The sequence below is a fragment of the Clavelina lepadiformis genome, chromosome 6, assembly GCF_947623445.1.
Source record: "Clavelina lepadiformis chromosome 6, kaClaLepa1.1, whole genome shotgun sequence".
Classification (NCBI taxonomy): Eukaryota; Metazoa; Chordata; class Ascidiacea; order Aplousobranchia; family Clavelinidae; genus Clavelina; species Clavelina lepadiformis.
Genome location: NC_135245.1, coordinates 13,970,307 through 13,988,413, shown reverse-complemented (window position 1 = coordinate 13,988,413; position 18,107 = coordinate 13,970,307). Strand labels below are relative to the sequence as shown.

Below are 18,107 nucleotides of genomic sequence, written 5' to 3'. Positions count from 1 at the left end.
GTCGGACTGTAGATAAAGAAGTTAATAAGTTTAATCACTGACAAAGATCAAAGCAATGGTTAAGTACAGGCAAGTGTAGGGTTTGTGTTAAGCTACAATACGCAGAGTACATAGCCAAACATCTTGTTTGTTCAACGATTTATCTGTCATACCTTCGCTTAACTTATTATCGAAAAGATATATCAAGCTTCCTTGACTTCAGCTACGTTGCTAACTCATAAACTATTGCAAAATCACGTATGTTTGAACGTGTTTTGTAGCCTACTCCTGGATAAAAAAAAACTATAGCCAGTAGTCACCAAAGTAGTTTTAGTATTTTAACCAGGGAAAGCAAACCAATAAAGGAGCTTAAATGCTTGACTCACTGCTAACTTTAGAGGTAAAACTTCATGTACGGCGATGAAGAAAATGTAAAGTGAATTTGATTAATAAGTTTTCCTGTATGATGTTTTTGTGAAAACCGTTGATGTATTTATAATCCTCACAAAATAATACTCATTGCCTACAGTGGCCGTGATACTCGTTTACATGCCACAGACATTTTCTGTTATTGACGCAAACACGTCTTCAAAGAAACATGACGTCATTTTCGTATGTCTGTGTACACTGTATGACATCATTTGGATGTTGTTACAAACAAAGCATTTTTAATGGCTTTGTACGGTTTGTTCACAAAAACATTTAATAAAATAGTTTAAATTAATCCATGATTTGGCTATAGTCTATTTCAAAATGAGATCATTTTAAAATGGGAAAATTAATTATAAGAGATAAGTTGCGTACAATTGTCAGTTAATGAAAAGTTTAGAATAGAGTTACAGCTACCTTTGTTGATTCCAATTTATTGGCGGGTAAAATGTGGATATGGCAAATCTAATTGTCGTTTAACCGAAACATATATCTTTTCATGTACAATTTTATTAGTCTTAAAACGCCACAGCCTACAGTTGATATTGTTAAGTTCTTCTCATCATCAATTTGCTGACTCTTGATATTTGACTCAAATCTCCAAAACAAAACAAATTTATGTGCAGAGGAAAGCACAGCTATATGGGCCTAGAATGTATTTAATTGGGGGGAGATGTGACATATGAATGCGAAGTTAATAGGACATAGAGTAATAATAATTGGTTGGTCTCTTTGCTTATTATATGCAGTACAATACAACGCTTTTTAATCGATCGTCAAGAACGCTATAGGTAATCACCATAAACATCTCAGATTAAACATTTTTATAAAACATGAACCAACGGTATTATACAACTTTCGCAAGCACGAAAATGGCAAAGGCGAAGAACTCCATAGTTTCACGACCAATACGTTTCACCGGCTACAAAGTGAGTTAATATGTCCTCAGTTTGAGTGAAGATGACCCTAAATTAATTCACATTTGCAATGATTTGTCGTTTTCCTTTGAATACTGAGTGATATTTGTTTCATAGGATAAACAACAGGTTTAAATTCTGCAAAACTGATAACTTGCTGCCAGAAGTCTAGCAATTTAACAACAATTGGTAACACGGACACAGTTTTTCTTCAGAATTGGATTTTAAGTCATTCGGTATTGGCCTTTATGTATTTAATCTGGGTTAGCGGTTTCATCTATAGAGAAATATGAGTAGGAAAATCAATCTTATTTTTTAAACATCGAACCAAATCGTCACATTCGGCTAAGCAACTGTATCGCTAAACTGGGTTACGGTCGGAATGGCAGCGACAAGCAACATGGAAAATATTTCAAATGATTTATCTCCAAATGGGAGAGTGTCTGAAGATATCGTGCTTTCTCCCGAACACTTGGTTCATGCCTCTGATCCCAACGTTGTGTTGACCAATCCGGCAGTGTTGAGTCATTTGCAGCAACTTCACGACAAGGCAACGAGAAGGTTATAACCGAAAACGTGTTTAGTTTATTGTAAAAATTAGCGTCTGCAAATTTAGGCTAGAAAAAATTTAAAGTGAAGAGCAACTGCAAAAGTCAAATAAGCTTAAATCAAAGAATCAAAGAATCAAAGAGTTGTCAGTATAAGTACAATGAAGAATGATGATAATATGTGATCAATGATATTAAGCAGGTATTGCCATAAATGTATCGCAAAACAGGCAAGTTTGATAGTAATTGTGAAAAACATGGTGGCTATTATGAAGTGACCATGTTAAAACAATGTGCATTACGCTGGTGCTTGGTACCCGGTATATGGTGAAAATAGGTGATGCGTATTTCGGTGCATAACACGAATATATCTTGCGTTATAGGCCTCACCCAATCTAAAGTTGGTGTATTTGTGCTGGTAAACGTAAAAGGTAGCCTAGTTGCTAAGCTAATATAATGACTTCCGTTGGTGACTTTACTCGATTTTGACTTGACTCAATTTTTGCAAAAACTTGATTTGACTATTCTTGGAAACCAGGTAAATGGCTTGACTTCACTGGAGCCAATAAGAAAAAAACTCGTGTAGGTTTTTGTTTACGTATACACGTTTCTGCATCAAGGCAAACTTTTTCTTTTGTTCTGTCTAAAATACTCATTAAATAGCAACTTAAAACAAAGTTAGTTTCTCTACGAACGCATATGGGGCAGAAAAAACGAAACGTATTTCGAAAACCTTTAACGTTTTATTTCATAAAAAAACGGACTTTTTGCTTTCTCTATGGCTCGGCTTCAGCAATCAAATGACTTAACTTGACCCGAGTCACTTGTCCCAAAGCAATTGATTTGATGTTTGTCCTAATTAAATTTAACTTGACTTGCCAATCAAGTTTCATAACTTAGTAACGTTTCTGTAAGCTACAACTCACTGAGCTCAATCTTGGGTTTTTGTCGCTATGATCCAGTCCTCTATCGGTAATTGCGTAAAAACACGAACGTTTCAGTTTTTGGTCTGGTGTGATCCGGGAAATTTTTATATGCTGCAAATAAACATCAATCTCAACCGATTGTTTTCCTAAAAAGACGATTTCCATCTTATATGCCAGCCATCGAACACGTTAATTTTACATTTTGACATCATTATTGCCGTCAACTTCGTCGTAATTGGCAGCAAGTTTGCGACGCATTTTTGGCAATAACTTCTTAATTACTAGTTACATATCATTGATTTTCTCTTTGGCATACAAACGGAAAACTTTATTCTTTGATTTTCGGTCAACTTATGTTTGACCTTGCCCTCACTTTAAAGAAAATTTCTATATAACATCAAGCATTGTTCTCATAGAGCTCAAGTCACAGCTGATGATGATAATACTGAACGTCGTCAGCACCTGCAAATAAAAGTCGATGCTTTTAACAAAAGAAGTCAAGTCGGAGCTTTCAGGGTAAAGTTAAAAGATGTAAGTAAGAATAAAAACAACCATCGTTTTCTAATCTGTTGTGTTTGTTACGTGATATGTTTTTTGTAAAGTTGCATAAATTTTAAAGTAACCGCGTAATAATAAATTTGTAGCAAAACATAGAAAATTAGTTTTTTTATTTTTTTTGAACTTTTCTGCCCCAATACGTTACGTCTTTATTATTAATGTTACAAAAGCAACATGTCATTGATGAAAATACCATCACCAGCTAAATTAGCCCGTTCGGGTTCAACAGATTCAACTAGAATTATAGAGCTGTTGTTGCGTCTATTCTAGACAACAGCTGAACTCGGTTACACAGGTCCTATGAAGTTTTATTATCAAGCGCCGGGGAGCAAAAGTGAAAGCTTTCGCTTGATGACGCTATCTGATCAAGATTGCGTGAGAGTAGTACTTCCAAAATTGCGACAAAAATTTGCAATCTCTGATGATCAGAAGTGCACAATGAGAGAAAATATTAATGGAGGTATGCATTTTTACTTTTATTTTTTTATGAAATTTTCATACCTACATGTAGTTTACCAATAACGCACAATGCATATTTATCTTTCTATACCTTTGCAACATTGTGAGATATTTTTACATTTTGAACGTGTTGTATTTCGATAAATGAGAAACTTTTAAGAAAGTGACCTTTTTGGAACTATATTATGATGATGTAAGTGCCAATGGTCCATTGATGCTGCTCTTTTCAAAGACTGTTTACTTTGTAAAAAGATAAAAGTAGAACTTCCGGTAACGGAAGTTCGTGAAAAACTGATCTAAATTTTGTTCTAGTTTGAATTGAATTTGATGTTATATTGTTGCAGTTTTTTGTGATATTAACCGGCGGATTACTGTGGCAGGCTATTCAGCCTTCGCCTTATACGTAGTTTGACTAAAATATACCTATCCAGCTAGTAGTTATCTGTACTGTAGAAATCCATTTTTACACTACACAATTACCATGTCATGATAATGCACGTTACCTTATAGCTGCGACTTTTTCTTATAAATTTAAAGCATAAGTTTTCAAGCATAAACCTTTTGACTTACTATGTGTACTCCGTATAATGATTAAATCAACTTGAGTCTTGCTGTAGGGCTATGTTATAGCAGAGTTGGAGCTGTCAGCTTCAGATTCCAAAGTTTTTCATGAAACTTTTCTTTACACACTTCATATACCCGTTTCGCTCGGTGTCAAAAAGTGATAACAACAGAAAATGCGAAACCGCTTGTATGGGTGTCATCCCGAAGACGAAAATGGTACAATATGGTCAAAGAAGAAAACGCATAATATTAAGTTGAAATTTATGCTATAATAGGTTCATGTGTCCCGATTTGGCTCAACATACCTACGTATTTGGTGCGGTATTTCATCGAATTTCTATACATTGATTTTATTGCAACCTTAGTTTTCTTTGATTCATTTGCGCGATACAAAGCGACACACTCATTGTTTTTGAGTGACGTTTCGAGAAGTGATATCCTCTTTTTGTTTTGGAATCAATCGTATACTTGTGCTAATTGTTGAATAGTATGGTAACAGCTTACTATAGGGATAAGCCTTGTTGTAAAGTGTGATTGCCGCAAGCTTGTTATAGTACTTCATCAGCGTCGGCTTCTCGTGAGCTGCGGAATTTAAGGATTTCAACGATAATTAATGCGACATTTTGGATTTAGGATAATGCAACTAAGATGCCGATGGTTATACAACAGTCGTATTTTACGAGTAATTTTGTTTGAAGCTGTAGAAGATTTATGGTTTCATCCTTAGGCCAACGTGAAATAGCGATAATATGCGCCGATGGTTGATGTTAGAACAAGCAATGCCTAGTTTGTTATTCTAAGACTGATAAAATGTATTTATTTTTAACAATCCACTTTCAAGCGTGAATGGTTTTGATATTTTCGGACGCCGTGTCTTGTTTCACAATGAGCGTTGCCACCATTGTGTCGCGAATAGCGATGTTATTTCAACACAATGATTTTGATGAAAAATTGGCACACGCCTTAATCGTTTGCTATGAGAAAACCTTGCTTTGAATCAACGAAACCTTCTGTTTTATGCAACGAAGAGCAAAGATAAAACATTGTCGTTGGAATATAAACTGAAGACGTGGTTAAGTGCCTGGTAGGTACTATTCTTTTTTGGAGATACGAAATTGTTGGTAATACTGTTAATGTAGTTTCGTTTCATTTCGCAGTACACCTGAAGAAGCTCATGTAGAAAAATATAAAGTTAGCCTTCAGAGTGCCTAACTATATCCTGTTTTTTTTTTTTACTGTTAATGTAGTGTACTTGGTTACGCCAAGGAAGAGAAATGGGTTAATTACGAAAGATGTTTAGACTAAGTGGTCAAATGGTCGTAATATCAAATTTGATGCAGAATGCTGCTATGTTAGTAATCTCAGCCGTATGCGCATATGTACAGTAGATACATTAGAAAGAATCAATATTTATGATCGTATTTTCTTACAAAGACGCTTATTTGAAACTCTGTATCTTATCGATATCGTACAAACATTTCCGAAGAAATTTGGTATTTCTTAACTTAGTTTAGGCCCAGCGTGTAATTCTTGAACCAGGCTTAGTGTTCAGCTGTGGTCTCCACAGGAAATTTAATAACAGTGCGTTTAATAATGGTAATCTCATTCTGACAAAATACAGTCGCATAGGATACGTACGGTATTTAGGGTTGTGAAAAAAATGAGCAGATTGTTAAGATTTATAAAAAGGTTAAGTTTAAGTTAACCCTTTTTGTTGAATTGTACTGAAACTATTGATGTAAATTTTTAATATTAGTGAGCATGGAAAAATTTCTAATTACATCTAAACTATTTCCAATCCTTGTGTAGTTCAAAGACTGAGTTTAATAGGCTACTGAGTTCAGCAAACAACAGTAATCAATAGTCTACAGACCTTTGCAGGTCCGTTTGTAGTTCATAGAATGATTACAGAAGTGGAAAAGTATAGGTGTAGTCACTTATCATATAGTCATATGAAACAATTAGTTTAACTTACTTAAGTGCTGGGCAAGTGCAAAAAGACGTTGACCCAAACTCAAAGAATACTCGACAGTAAGCATACCAGGTGAAGATTTTTTTATAATAGTTTGTAGATAAGCAGTTATCACTATCACCAAAAAAGTATCACAGATTTGCCGCTATGTATGACAAAGTTGGCAGCGAAGATAACACCACAACGTAAAATCAATACGCTTGATGTTTAGTGTTTAAAATTTTAAATGAAGTATATGTAGTAGTAGTAGTTGGTACGCTAGCTAACGAGTTTGTTGTTAGTGATGTTTATTTTCAGGCCAAAAAGTCACACGTGGCAGAACATGTAGGCTACTACTGATGTAATTGTGTTCTTTGGCAATTAACGGACTAGGTTATAGCGCTAAAAGCCAAGATTGTTCTTATGTGTCATATTTGATCAAAACACGAGAGAATATGGTGACGTCACAATTAATACGACGTATGTTATAATTAGCAACAACCTTGCAGTTTTTGCAATAATTGCTTAAGTTGTAAATATTTTTTAAATATTTTTGTCCAGTAGGTCTATACGTACTTTCAATTATTCTTTGATTTAAGGTGAACTTGGGTTAGCACTTGACCATCATATAAAAAAGTGACTTCAATCTTTAGAAATAGGAATTATTTGTGATAGTAAATATGGCACATAATATAATCTTCGCCTGCAAAAGCTACTACTGCTTAATAACTTCTAGCATCTCACCAATCAAAGAATTTGGCCTTTTTATTACACCTGCTTGTTTCCCATTTATTGACATTCGTTTGATTGTTTCCGTTTTGCGGCACAGCTATTGGATTTTCACTGAAATTGTCGACTTTTATGGGGATGTTGCGTTCTTTGCTTTTTGCTTACGAGAAGTGTACTGTAATATTGAATGAGGCAAACATGGCACGCAATTTTTGGGTGACGTTGATGAACGAGCGGTTTCGGCTGAAATATAACTTACAGCTGCGAAACATGCTCTGACTAGAGAACGTCGTTGACGCTTGTTAGGAAAAATGTGAAATGAAAGTAAATAACATATTAAAGTGTTATTGAGAAAACGTTTTACTCTTCACGTTGTCACATTTTTCGTATGTGTCGCATTGTTTGGTGGTCACCTTTCAGCCATTTGCACTAACTGCAACCCGGTCGATGAAAAGCAGGGCATTTTTTGTTGAAATTTGTCAGGATTAGAAAATCAGCTCTGCCAACAGACAGCGTTAGTGACCAACATCATAATAGACCTGCTGTAGTTTAGTTACGTGTGCGTTGGACAAGATATCATTTGTGGTGTTGTGTTGCAATGTGCAAACATGAAAACGAAAAGGGTGAAACAAATGTCTATTTGCACACCATGTTAGTACCAGCGATTTATAGAGCTATAAATATCGTTTTTGAAGCGAAAGGCACTATTTCTCTCGGAACTTTGATAAAGATAATAATTTTAGTGCTGTAGCTTTCAGTATGACCGGAGAAAGTACTTATATATCTTATGACTGTATTGACTGTGATATCAATTTTCCTGCCGCCCCTTCCCCTTGTCCATCGAGTGAACATGGGTGGAGCTTTAAAGGTGAGTTAGTTTTAATCGTTAATATTAAGTTCACTGCGATCATCGCATACAGTCGTTCCAACTACCAACTGTAGTTCCCACAATTTTGCAATATTTGATGGCTTTGATGAATGATGTTTTCTTGGCTGTTCCATTGCGAAGCGGTTAATTGATGCAAAGACTTTCCTCAGTCCAAGGATAAGTATTACAATACCATATACCTTCTTGACTTTAAGTCTAGCGGTAGTGTTCGTTCGGACAAGATCTGCCTAAAATTAAATTATTAAATTGTTTCGAACTGGTTCAAAAATTGTTGCAGTCGTAAGTAAAGGTTAATATATCACTTTGGATAATTCCAACTAAGTCCTGTGGTATGTAATTAGGCAATGTTACGCCAAACTTCTTGCCAATTGCCTATACCCTCTCATATTAATAACAGGTTAAAGATAATAATTTAAACATCTTTATTTTACTTCTTGACGATCTAACGGTTTGGGCATATCATTATGTTATTAGCCGCATAACCACAAAGCCAATTTAATTATTGCTTGAACTGATGAAGCTCTCTAGTAGTCTAGTTTTATGGATATCAGTATTGAGTGTCAGTAGATATGGTGTTTTATTATACGTTCGGATCCACTTTATGCGGATAAGCGCTACAGCGAGAGCTACTGTGCTGTAAATTTCGATATAAGTATTACGAAATGCTTTGCGTCAAAAAAGTGGCATGGAAGTTTCTTGAAGAATAGTTTAACTGTATGTGTGTGATCCGGTGTGTAGTTTTGGCAGCTTTTGTACACAAATGTTTCGGCATTTCACAGCACAGCATTTCGCGTGCTCGTTCATTGCTATTACTGCAATTGACCTATACCGTTAGAGAAAGCATAATTGCTGAAAGTACAGTACAAGGCGATTGTATTTCAATTAAAGTATATCTTTTTTGCGTCAACAACATTGCAATGTAGTTGTATTGCAGACGAGATTCTACTCGATCCTGATGACAGACCTCTTGAACTGGCCGTAAATTCGAGATCGCCTGTGACGTTTCATTTGGTTACCGGCGGTGATAGAAACACTGAACTTTTGAAGACTTTACGAAACGAAAGTTTTACACCAGAGCAGCGCCGAAAATTGATAGAAAAGTGAGTAATCACGATGTGTTTTATGTTTTTGGTTAAAGGTATTGTATACCTGTAATTACTTGATCCACAAACATTCACGTACACTTGCAGACATAAAAAATATTAGTTCAAGGTTGTTTAAAATTGCTATTAAGCTGCATAAACCAGTCTCCAACTAAAATGTAAAGGAGTGGGCCTGGAAAACAATTTTGTTATGTAATACTTCTCCCGTATTGTTCTTTATAAATAAATGTATTTGAATTGAGTCACCTTGTCTTGCATGTGGAAGCATGTAGCACAGTCTTGCCATAAACTGTCATATACGTTGCTCTGTTTGGATGTTTGAACTGAATATACCAACAATTGCTTAGGTTTAATTTGACTGCCGAGTTCGAAGATGATGACGTAAGGACTTGTGATACGTCATCACCAAATACGCCGCGGCACCGAATTTCTCTGAGCGGAAGTAGTACAAGTGGAAGTATCAAAAAAGGTGAAGGGAGAATGGCTGGTTTGCCGCTGGTCCCTATGCCTAAGATTACTGGTAAGTACAATGGTTTAATTACATATACTTAAATACTTAACAACACTTTTCGTGTCATAAGTTATGATGCGCGAAAAGATTTAAGGGGGCTATGTGGTTTGTTGCAGAGTTGTAATGAATCGAGCCACTGACTTGACTCGAGTCCGACTCAAATCATTTTGTCTTAAAACTTGACCTGTTCCCTTTCCAAGAAAGTACATCAATGACTTGACTAGTCTCGAGTCAACATTTGAAATGACTCGACTTGTCTCAAGTCTGTTTTTTGATTACAATTCATGCAGCATTGAGATAATATGTATCTCTCTTCATTGATCCAAACACATGAAAGTGTAACACAAAATCATTTTATTTGTCTACGGACGCCTATCATGTATCCAAATGGAGCAAATTTTATAATACAGTAATCTTAAACATTGGTTGATACAGTTGATATTTTTGCTTTCCGTTGGCTTCGTTTCGAATATCAATTGAATCGACTCGAGTCTTATTTACCAAATGACTCGACTTGATTTGAGACACTTATGCCACAAGAATCGACTTGACTTGAGTCTTAAAAGGTATATGACTTGACTTGACTTGCAACTCGAGTTTGATGACTTGGTTACGACTCATTATTGCAATTTAAATCACATGCAGCACGTTGCACTGAAGAATAATTTGTTATGGTAATTTATTTGTTTTGTTATAAACTGTATGCAAACAGTTAACAATCCATAACACCACAAACATATACATTACAGTAATAAGCAACTGTTTATGATGGCTATTTTTAAGTGTAGCAATTGCATACATTAAAAGTAAAACACTTTATTACAGGATACAACAGTATTACCCGAAGATTAAGTCTGAAGCAAGCAGTTGATGATAGATCAACCGAAAAACTTCCCCCCTTTATGAGAAGTCAGACTTTATCTAATTTAGAAAGACCAGTAAGCTTACCAGTGATACCCGACTCACAAAACTCGAACACCCGGAGCGGTCGGGTTCGAAATATAAAACATAAGAAAGACAGTACTTTACCGGGTCGACGAGAGTCGAGGTCCGCATCTGCCCGGAAACTTTTTTTTAGCTTACGCAAATACCGCGCTAGATCCACATCCAGAGATCGAAAAGGATCAAAAGGTAGCGTCTCTTCCGATGTTGAGGACACAAAATCTCCCACAAAAACCACCGAGTTGTCTTCCGATGCCAATTTACCTGGCATCCTAAAAATCTTTGGCGATGCTGTCAGCCCTGGAGCTAATTACAAGAGTGTTTTGGCAACAAAGCATTCCAGTTCAAAAGAACTCGTCAAAATTGCTCTTCAAAGATATGGAATTCCAAAATTGCAGTCGAAAAGTTTTGTTCTTTGCGAAGTTGTTGGAAGATTTAACGAAGAATTAAGCAAAGGAAACACAAAAGCGTTGAAAGTCAAAGCTGGAAAAAATCGGCGAAAAGCAGGTATTTCAACTGTGCAATGTGCATCAACGTTGCTGGATGATTTGCATTTCCAACTGGTCTGTAGTAATTATTGACTTTGCTAGTTTTGTTCAGTATCAAGCATTATAGCTTCGAAAAGTCTAACTACATAACGAAGTTCAGTGTATAGGTTCAAGTAATGTGATGAATAAACGTTGAACCTATTTTAAAGCTGACGTGGTTACTAAGACAAATGAAATGACGATAGCAGGAGCAGACTTCATTGAAGACTATGTGCGTCCGCTCAACGATCACGAAAAGCCTTTAGTTCTGCAGTCGTTTTGGAAGCCACAGGAAGGCCATTACCGTCGATTTGAAATTAGAAGACGGTCGAAGGTCCATTTTAAAACTTAACTGCTCTTTGCAATATTTTTTCAGAACTTTCCTGAAACACGGCTCCACTTGGTGTGATTAACTACTGATAACCGAGTTAATCTAAAAAATATTCACAATTGTTTTAGGTCTTTAAAAAAGTGGAAAAAGATTATTCAACACGTGACATCAACAATCAAGCCAAGCGGCTGGTAATGCAGAAATCAAGGTAAATTATGCGTACGGTATAAAGCTGGCATGCGCTGAACATGTTCCTATTTATGCATTGGTGCGTTTGTTTCAACGTTATTCTTTTGTGTTGTAGAACAAATCTTACAAACCTGCCAGCGACAGATCAACCGCAGACGGAGAGCGAGGATTCTGATGATGAAAGCAAATCACCAACTTTCGACGCCAGACGACCAGAAACACCAAAAGCTACTTCACCGGTAAAAGGTCACCCTAAGAAAACCTCTTACAAAAGCGAGCAGACTACAATAAATAAAAGTCCTGACACAACTGGAGGAGTGGAAAATTCAAGCAAGGATTCAAATATGACCACGATGACAAATAAGAAAGATGAGGTGAAAAGTCTGGATAGCCCACCCGCGCCTTACTTGATCACTTTGCAAGGAAACGAAAACAATCTCATACGAACCCTTAACAAAAACGAGACCCTGGTTGGAAGCGACGTTACAGATATCTGTCTCGAAGCTTCGGATATCTTACGTCATCATTGCGTCATAAAAAGACGCTTGGAACTATTATTTTCCGAAAGTCGGAATTACGAAGCAGTAAAACGATGGTGCGTGACAATTACGTCACTCGACTCAGAAGCCAAAGTGACTGTAAACGGTCAAAGAATCTCAGTTAAACATACTCTGCAACACGGCGAGTTAATAGCAATAGGAAAACATCATATTTTTATGTACAAAGACCCTTCATCTGACATCAACTTAAATAATGTCGTTTCGTTTTCGTTTTCCAAAAAAAGTGACCAACAGCAAATTGAAATCAAACACCCTGAAGCATCAGATTTAGCAAAAGCCTCTGCAAGTTTGAGAACTACAAAAGATAAGGAGCCAGAGTATTTGGATTTTATTAAAACGGATTTACCTTATCAGCTTTCTTCAGAGGACCGTGTGCTAGCTCTTATATTTGACTGTGTTGGGGATTTAACTGACCTATCTCCTGAACGTCCGTTAGCGCCAGCTACCCTTCTTTGCCAGTGCATTGTTCATTCTTGTCTCAACTTTCATTTGGGGCACAAAAATGAATTACTGCTAAAGATTGGAAGCAATTTACAAAGCATAGTTTTGGTAAGTACAGATTTATCACATTCGTATGTACCATATTTTGCTGATGGTTGGCAAAAATTATTTCTTTATCTGTTCCCAAGCCAAGTACTACACAGTGTGTCATTGCTGGTCTAAACTATAGTCTAGTTTATGGTCTAGTTTACGTTTTAAACTACATATAAACTATATTCTGGTTTTTATATCATCTTAGAATGCAACAAAGAGTGTTTCAAATCAAGAAATCCAGTCGTAAGTATTTTTCAATATAAATTTCATATGTCATTACTTTAGGCCAAGTGCATGAGTTAAATTCTTCTGCTGTCAGTAAGTCTAACGACGTTGTCAAGTTTGGATGGTAAATAGAATTAAACCATTTACAATGTTTTAGATCTTCGGATCCGGGGCAGAATATTCAGTCACTTTTACCTTATCTTCGGCCCGTAGTTTTCTGGATGTCGAACGCTCTGGAAATTTTTGAGTTTTTGCAAAAAGATTTAATTCCGATCGTTAAGAAAAGAGTGGAAGAGGAAACCAAAAGGTTACTGATTGCATTTAGGATACGTCAACCTTATATTCTTAAACGCTGTTGTTTTATTTTACGAATGTGCTTAATTGCATAAAACGGAAAGTGGATGCAGTGTACCAGAGCATTGGTTTAACTATACCGACTGGTTGTGTTACCGTGTACGTAATAATGAAGATAATTTTCCATGATCGTGTATTAATAAGACTGACTTCAATTCATAGAAAACAAGTAAGCCCGAAGATCTTGGCTGAAGCAAACAAGTTTGTAGTTAACGAACAAATACTTGCTTTGCTTGAAGAGGTTGTTATGTATGCCTTCCAACAACTTGTCTACTATTTGACCAAGGTAGCTCGAAACTTCCGATTAGCTTCATGCAATTTTGGCAGATGCGCTGCTTTTTGAAGTAAACAATTCTCCAGCGTAACATGCAGCGTAACATGCATCGTATCTTGCAGACGTTGTACAGCTCTCTACCCGCCTTGCTTGAATGCAATCCATTTGCCGACCGATCCATGCCAGGATTAAATGTTCAACATGTTATGGACATCTATTCCAGTGCACGGGAAATGACGCAAATGTATGACGTCAATGAACGTATAGTTGACCAATTGTTTGCGTATCTTTTCTTCTTCACGAACGTTTCACTTTTCAACACTTTAATGGAAGAAGGTATAATACAATTCGTGGATTAATTCTTATGAGTTCTTTTGATGCAAACTTAAGTAAATAATTTATATGATTTCATTGCTTTACAGATTCCTGTTCCAGATATTATAGCTGGGAAATGGGCGTTCGAATAAGAGGCAACCTTGAAAAACTTGAGTCTTGGGCGATAGAAAATGGTTTCATGGATCAGTGTACGACATACCTTGAAAACATTTCAGCACTTGCCAACCTTCTAGCGACACCAAAGAGCCAGTTTTTGAAGGTCTTTCTTCAACAATTGATACACTCTCTGACGTTTCATTCTAGTTTTAGCTTTTATCATGTTGTTGTGAATTTTTGGTCAAAAGGGAATTTTTTTCGCAGGGAAGTTGGTCTTATTTTCGCCAAACTTTTCCTGCCTTGGCTCCTGCTCAATTAAAGCATATTTTAAGTGGTTATCAGATTACTGGAAGCAAAAGTAAACCTAAATCTTGGACGCCTGATATGCAAGAAATGGATGAAGCCATGAATGAAGGTGAGTTATTGATTGAGTTAGAATATTATCAAATTGCAATTATACAATCAATTGTTATTATTTCAAATGTAAATTATTCTTTTTGACTTAACAATAATATAATTAACAAGAAGTCTTTATCAAAAGCATTACTGTCATTATATTCTCTTAGATAAGATCATGGAAAGCTACGATAATCATCCTCCTCTCATGCTTCCTGTAGCGGGATCAAAAATTGACTTTCGACTACCTCTAAATGATTCCTGGTTCCAAGCTTTTGTTAACAAAATAAAACGAGTAAATGACTCCCCATCAGAAAAAGACGTTCCGCTCTTATGCGAAACTAGTGTACGCGAACAACCGGATGGCCGTGAATTATCAAATAGGGAGATGTCACCATCACACACCGAACAAGAAAGCATTTCCCCGAGTGCTCAACCTCCCATTAACAAGTCGGAAACATTAAAAAGCGTTTCACCAGAGGTTGGTGGCAATGACCACTTATCTCATTCCGGGTCATCAAGTGTCGAGGCGCATTCGGCAAACAAGAAACAACAGTCACAAACCGCCTCTGCTGGAGGAGCCGGTCGTATGGTATCATCATCATCTTGTTCTTCCTCATCAGAGCCGGAAGGTTACGTAATTCGGCAGCACAGAAGTCCACATCAACAGCGCAAGATAAGTGATGTCATAGGCAATCCATCACACGCCATAAATGAGTTGGTTGAATCTGAAGGTCGACGTAAAGCATGTGATGAAATTGTTGTGCTTCCTGTATCATCAACCCCGTCCCATTCGTCGCAGGTTTCTTCAAACAAAAGCCAGGGTAAGATATCACCTTATTTGTGCCCTGGCTGTTGAGGGCTACGTCTTAATGTAACGAGGCCTACTAACGAAAGCTTACTTACATTTTAGCTAGCAAAAAACTGTAGTTGATTTAATTCACATTCTACTGTTTCTCTCCTTGATTACCACAGATAGCCGGCTGTAACAACTCCGGCTAACAAGCAACTAGAAGTGTTTTGCAGCGTAACATTATCATAACCAAGATCGTGTTTTGTTCAGACGGCACTCGTTCACCATATAGCGGTAGTTCACCAACCGTAAGTTCGACTCACAGTTCGCAGGCGATGCCTAAAGAAGTTTTTATTGTCGATATTAAGAAGGGGAAAACTGGCCTGGGAGTGGGTTTAGTAGACGGAATTGTTACATCTCTCGGAGTACCTGGTGTCTTTGTGCGATCTCTTATTCCTGATATTTCGGGAGGAAAGGTAAAAAAAGACTGTTGAAGACTAAAATACATTTTTGGATACAACGACAGTAGTTTGAAACATGTTTTTGCGTTTATTTCAAAAACGCATAACCACTGATTTTACTATATATAAGTTACACTCAAGAACCGAAAATATTAAAATGTAATATTTAAGCTTTTGCCAATTGCTCATTTATCTTTTGAAACCATTTTCCGTTAAAGCATGTCCACACGAAACATCACGATGTTTTACGATGCTGGCTGCAAGAGGGAAGGTTGCAACTGGGTGATAGGATACTTGCTGCAAATGGAGTCAGTCTCATAAACATGAGCTACCACGAGTAAGAATAATTTAAATCATCTTAAATTTTAGTTCTGACTTTATTCCATTTAAAAAAAGTAAACTGTATTAAAGCCCAATAAAATAAATGCCTGAGGCGTAAGTAAGTCGGTGAATCTTAATTTTAAATTATCTAAAGATTAAATAACCGGACAGTGATATGATTGAATTTGTTAATGTTGCGGTAATAGCATTTTTCTTTTTTATTTCTCTTTCAATGAAAGAATGAAATCTCCCTATGCCGGCCGCAAAGCATTTATATCAAGCATACAGTGTCAAGTTAAAAGGATAGTATTAATAGAACATTTCACGCAGGGCCATGCGTACCGTCAGACACGCTGGAGATAATGTTCGATTACTTGTTGGTCGTTGCGGGTCGGAAGTTGCGATGAAAATTACATCATCGAGTTGCTGATGTACAGTCAACAATCTCCACGCAACAAAGCATTCAAAATCGTGCCTTCATTTTCAACGAAAAAGTACCCAATCTCTGCAGTAGGTTAAAGCAAGGCTATTAAATAATGTTACATCATGCAGTGTTGCCATTTACAACAGGTCAACAGTCCCCATCGGATATCATTTAATAACGAGAAACACACTTGCTAAAACTCTACTCCTGACCTCAAGAAGTTTTCCTAATAAAAATAAAACTTTTAGTTTTCTATAACTTTGTATGCAGTATAAAATTATTTCGCCTAAAGTGTTCATATAATATTTATTTACAGGTAATTTTCTTTCGTACTCGTTGCGTTTCATACTTTTCATTTGCTTTACTTTGCGTTGTATGTTACTTTGTCACATTTCGTATAATCAAAATTTCAACAACGCTGTATTGTTTTAAGTCTTTTTTTACTTATGTTATGCGTTGGAGATTAAGTTTCATGGTAGACCTGTGGTAACCTATGTTTCTGTGTAGCGCATATGTTTTGGAAAGTTTTATCAATTCCAGGTTTTTAATTGAATGTCTTTAGACAAAAGTTTGCAGTCTTATAAACAACAATGAAGTTTCAATTCTTAAGGTATATCGAGAATTGCGTATTATATAAGTCATTTGCAACAATACAGTATAGGCCTGCCTTCTCTATTGCATAAAACTCTGTAAATGTTACTTGCAAATTATGTCAACTTTAGCAACTATTTTTCACACATGATTTTTCGAACGGTTTAACCCTAGTGATTACGGAACTTTTGGTGAAGAAGAAACGATTATAATACATATAGTAGCCTATTGCTTACGGTGGAAGAAGGGGAATACTGGGAAGAAATTATAATGGGTGCTGGTCATGAAGTCACACTATTTTCTACAATGCCTTTTGCCTACCAAACCAGATTTGGAAATCCCCAGATTTATCTGTTGTGGACAGAAACACAATGACAACACCTTAGACAAGTTAAAGCTTTAACTAGTTAGTTTGAATAGAACGGATTACGATCACATGGGTGGTCAGGCTACAGAAAGAAAAAAATTGTCACCAGACTATATAGTCAAGCACAAGTGCAGTTAACATTGGCGAGCTTAGCAAAATTGGATTATTAATTTTGCTGGATCGTCATATGTCACATTTAGCTAAACCATATACAATTAATAATCTGTTAAACATGCTTTGACCAAATAGGCCAACGTATTTTCACTTCTTGTTCCGTGAACTGAATGTAGGTTGATCAAGACATGTTTCAATATCCTGCGTCTCATATAATGTGTGCTAACTTTGAATTTTTAAAACAACTTATCTTAGTTCAATTTCTAAAAGGAACAGGAAAAACAAATAACCTATTCTTTTTGAGTTCGGAGAAAAATTACTCTTATTTATGACAAGGTAATTAAAATATAAATACTACCTGGTCAATCTCGGCCAACTACAAAACCTTTGAGTGCTTTGAAACTTTCGCACGTGCTGTTTACGTTTGCAAGATTTTCCGTATTTTTAGTCATCGTAATATAGCCTACAAGGTAGATAATGCAAGATTCACAAAAACTATTGAACCGCTAATTACCGAATAAGTTTAAGCAGAACGCAAGTTTGTTTGTCCTAGAGCTATAGGTAGCGGGAAAATACTCAATAAACTAAGGAAATCCCTCTAAAGTTGTACTTGAAAACAAACGACGGTGAGATTATAAACTAGAAGGTTAGATGGAGGTCACAAAATCACGATAAGCTTTCAATGAAAAACAAAACAGCGATGTATTCT

General features: G+C 36.3%; 1 protein-coding gene across 2 annotated transcripts; it reads left to right on the top strand.

The window, feature by feature from the left end:
* Positions 1-1,460: 1,460 nt before the first annotated feature.
* LOC143462345 (ras-associating and dilute domain-containing protein-like) lies at positions 1,461-16,999 on the top strand. Of its 2 annotated transcripts, XM_076960473.1 has the most exons (19): positions 1,461-1,886; positions 3,216-3,330; positions 3,628-3,817; positions 8,884-9,049; positions 9,400-9,572; positions 10,389-11,012; positions 11,203-11,366; positions 11,492-11,571; positions 11,668-12,661; positions 12,852-12,889; positions 13,029-13,178; positions 13,388-13,511; positions 13,622-13,835; positions 13,922-14,094; positions 14,196-14,346; positions 14,498-15,151; positions 15,391-15,596; positions 15,800-15,918; positions 16,233-16,999. In XM_076960473.1, the coding sequence occupies exons 1-19, from the start codon at positions 1,708-1,710 to the stop codon at positions 16,330-16,332; spliced, it is 4,614 nt and encodes a 1,537-aa protein (XP_076816588.1). In that variant the 5' UTR covers positions 1,461-1,707; the 3' UTR covers positions 16,333-16,999. The 2 variants fall into 2 exon arrangements, with proteins under 2 accessions (XP_076816588.1, XP_076816589.1); XM_076960474.1 differs by lacking the exons at positions 1,461-1,886; positions 3,216-3,330; positions 3,628-3,817 and adding an exon at positions 6,457-7,928.
* Positions 17,000-18,107: the final 1,108 nt, after the last annotated feature.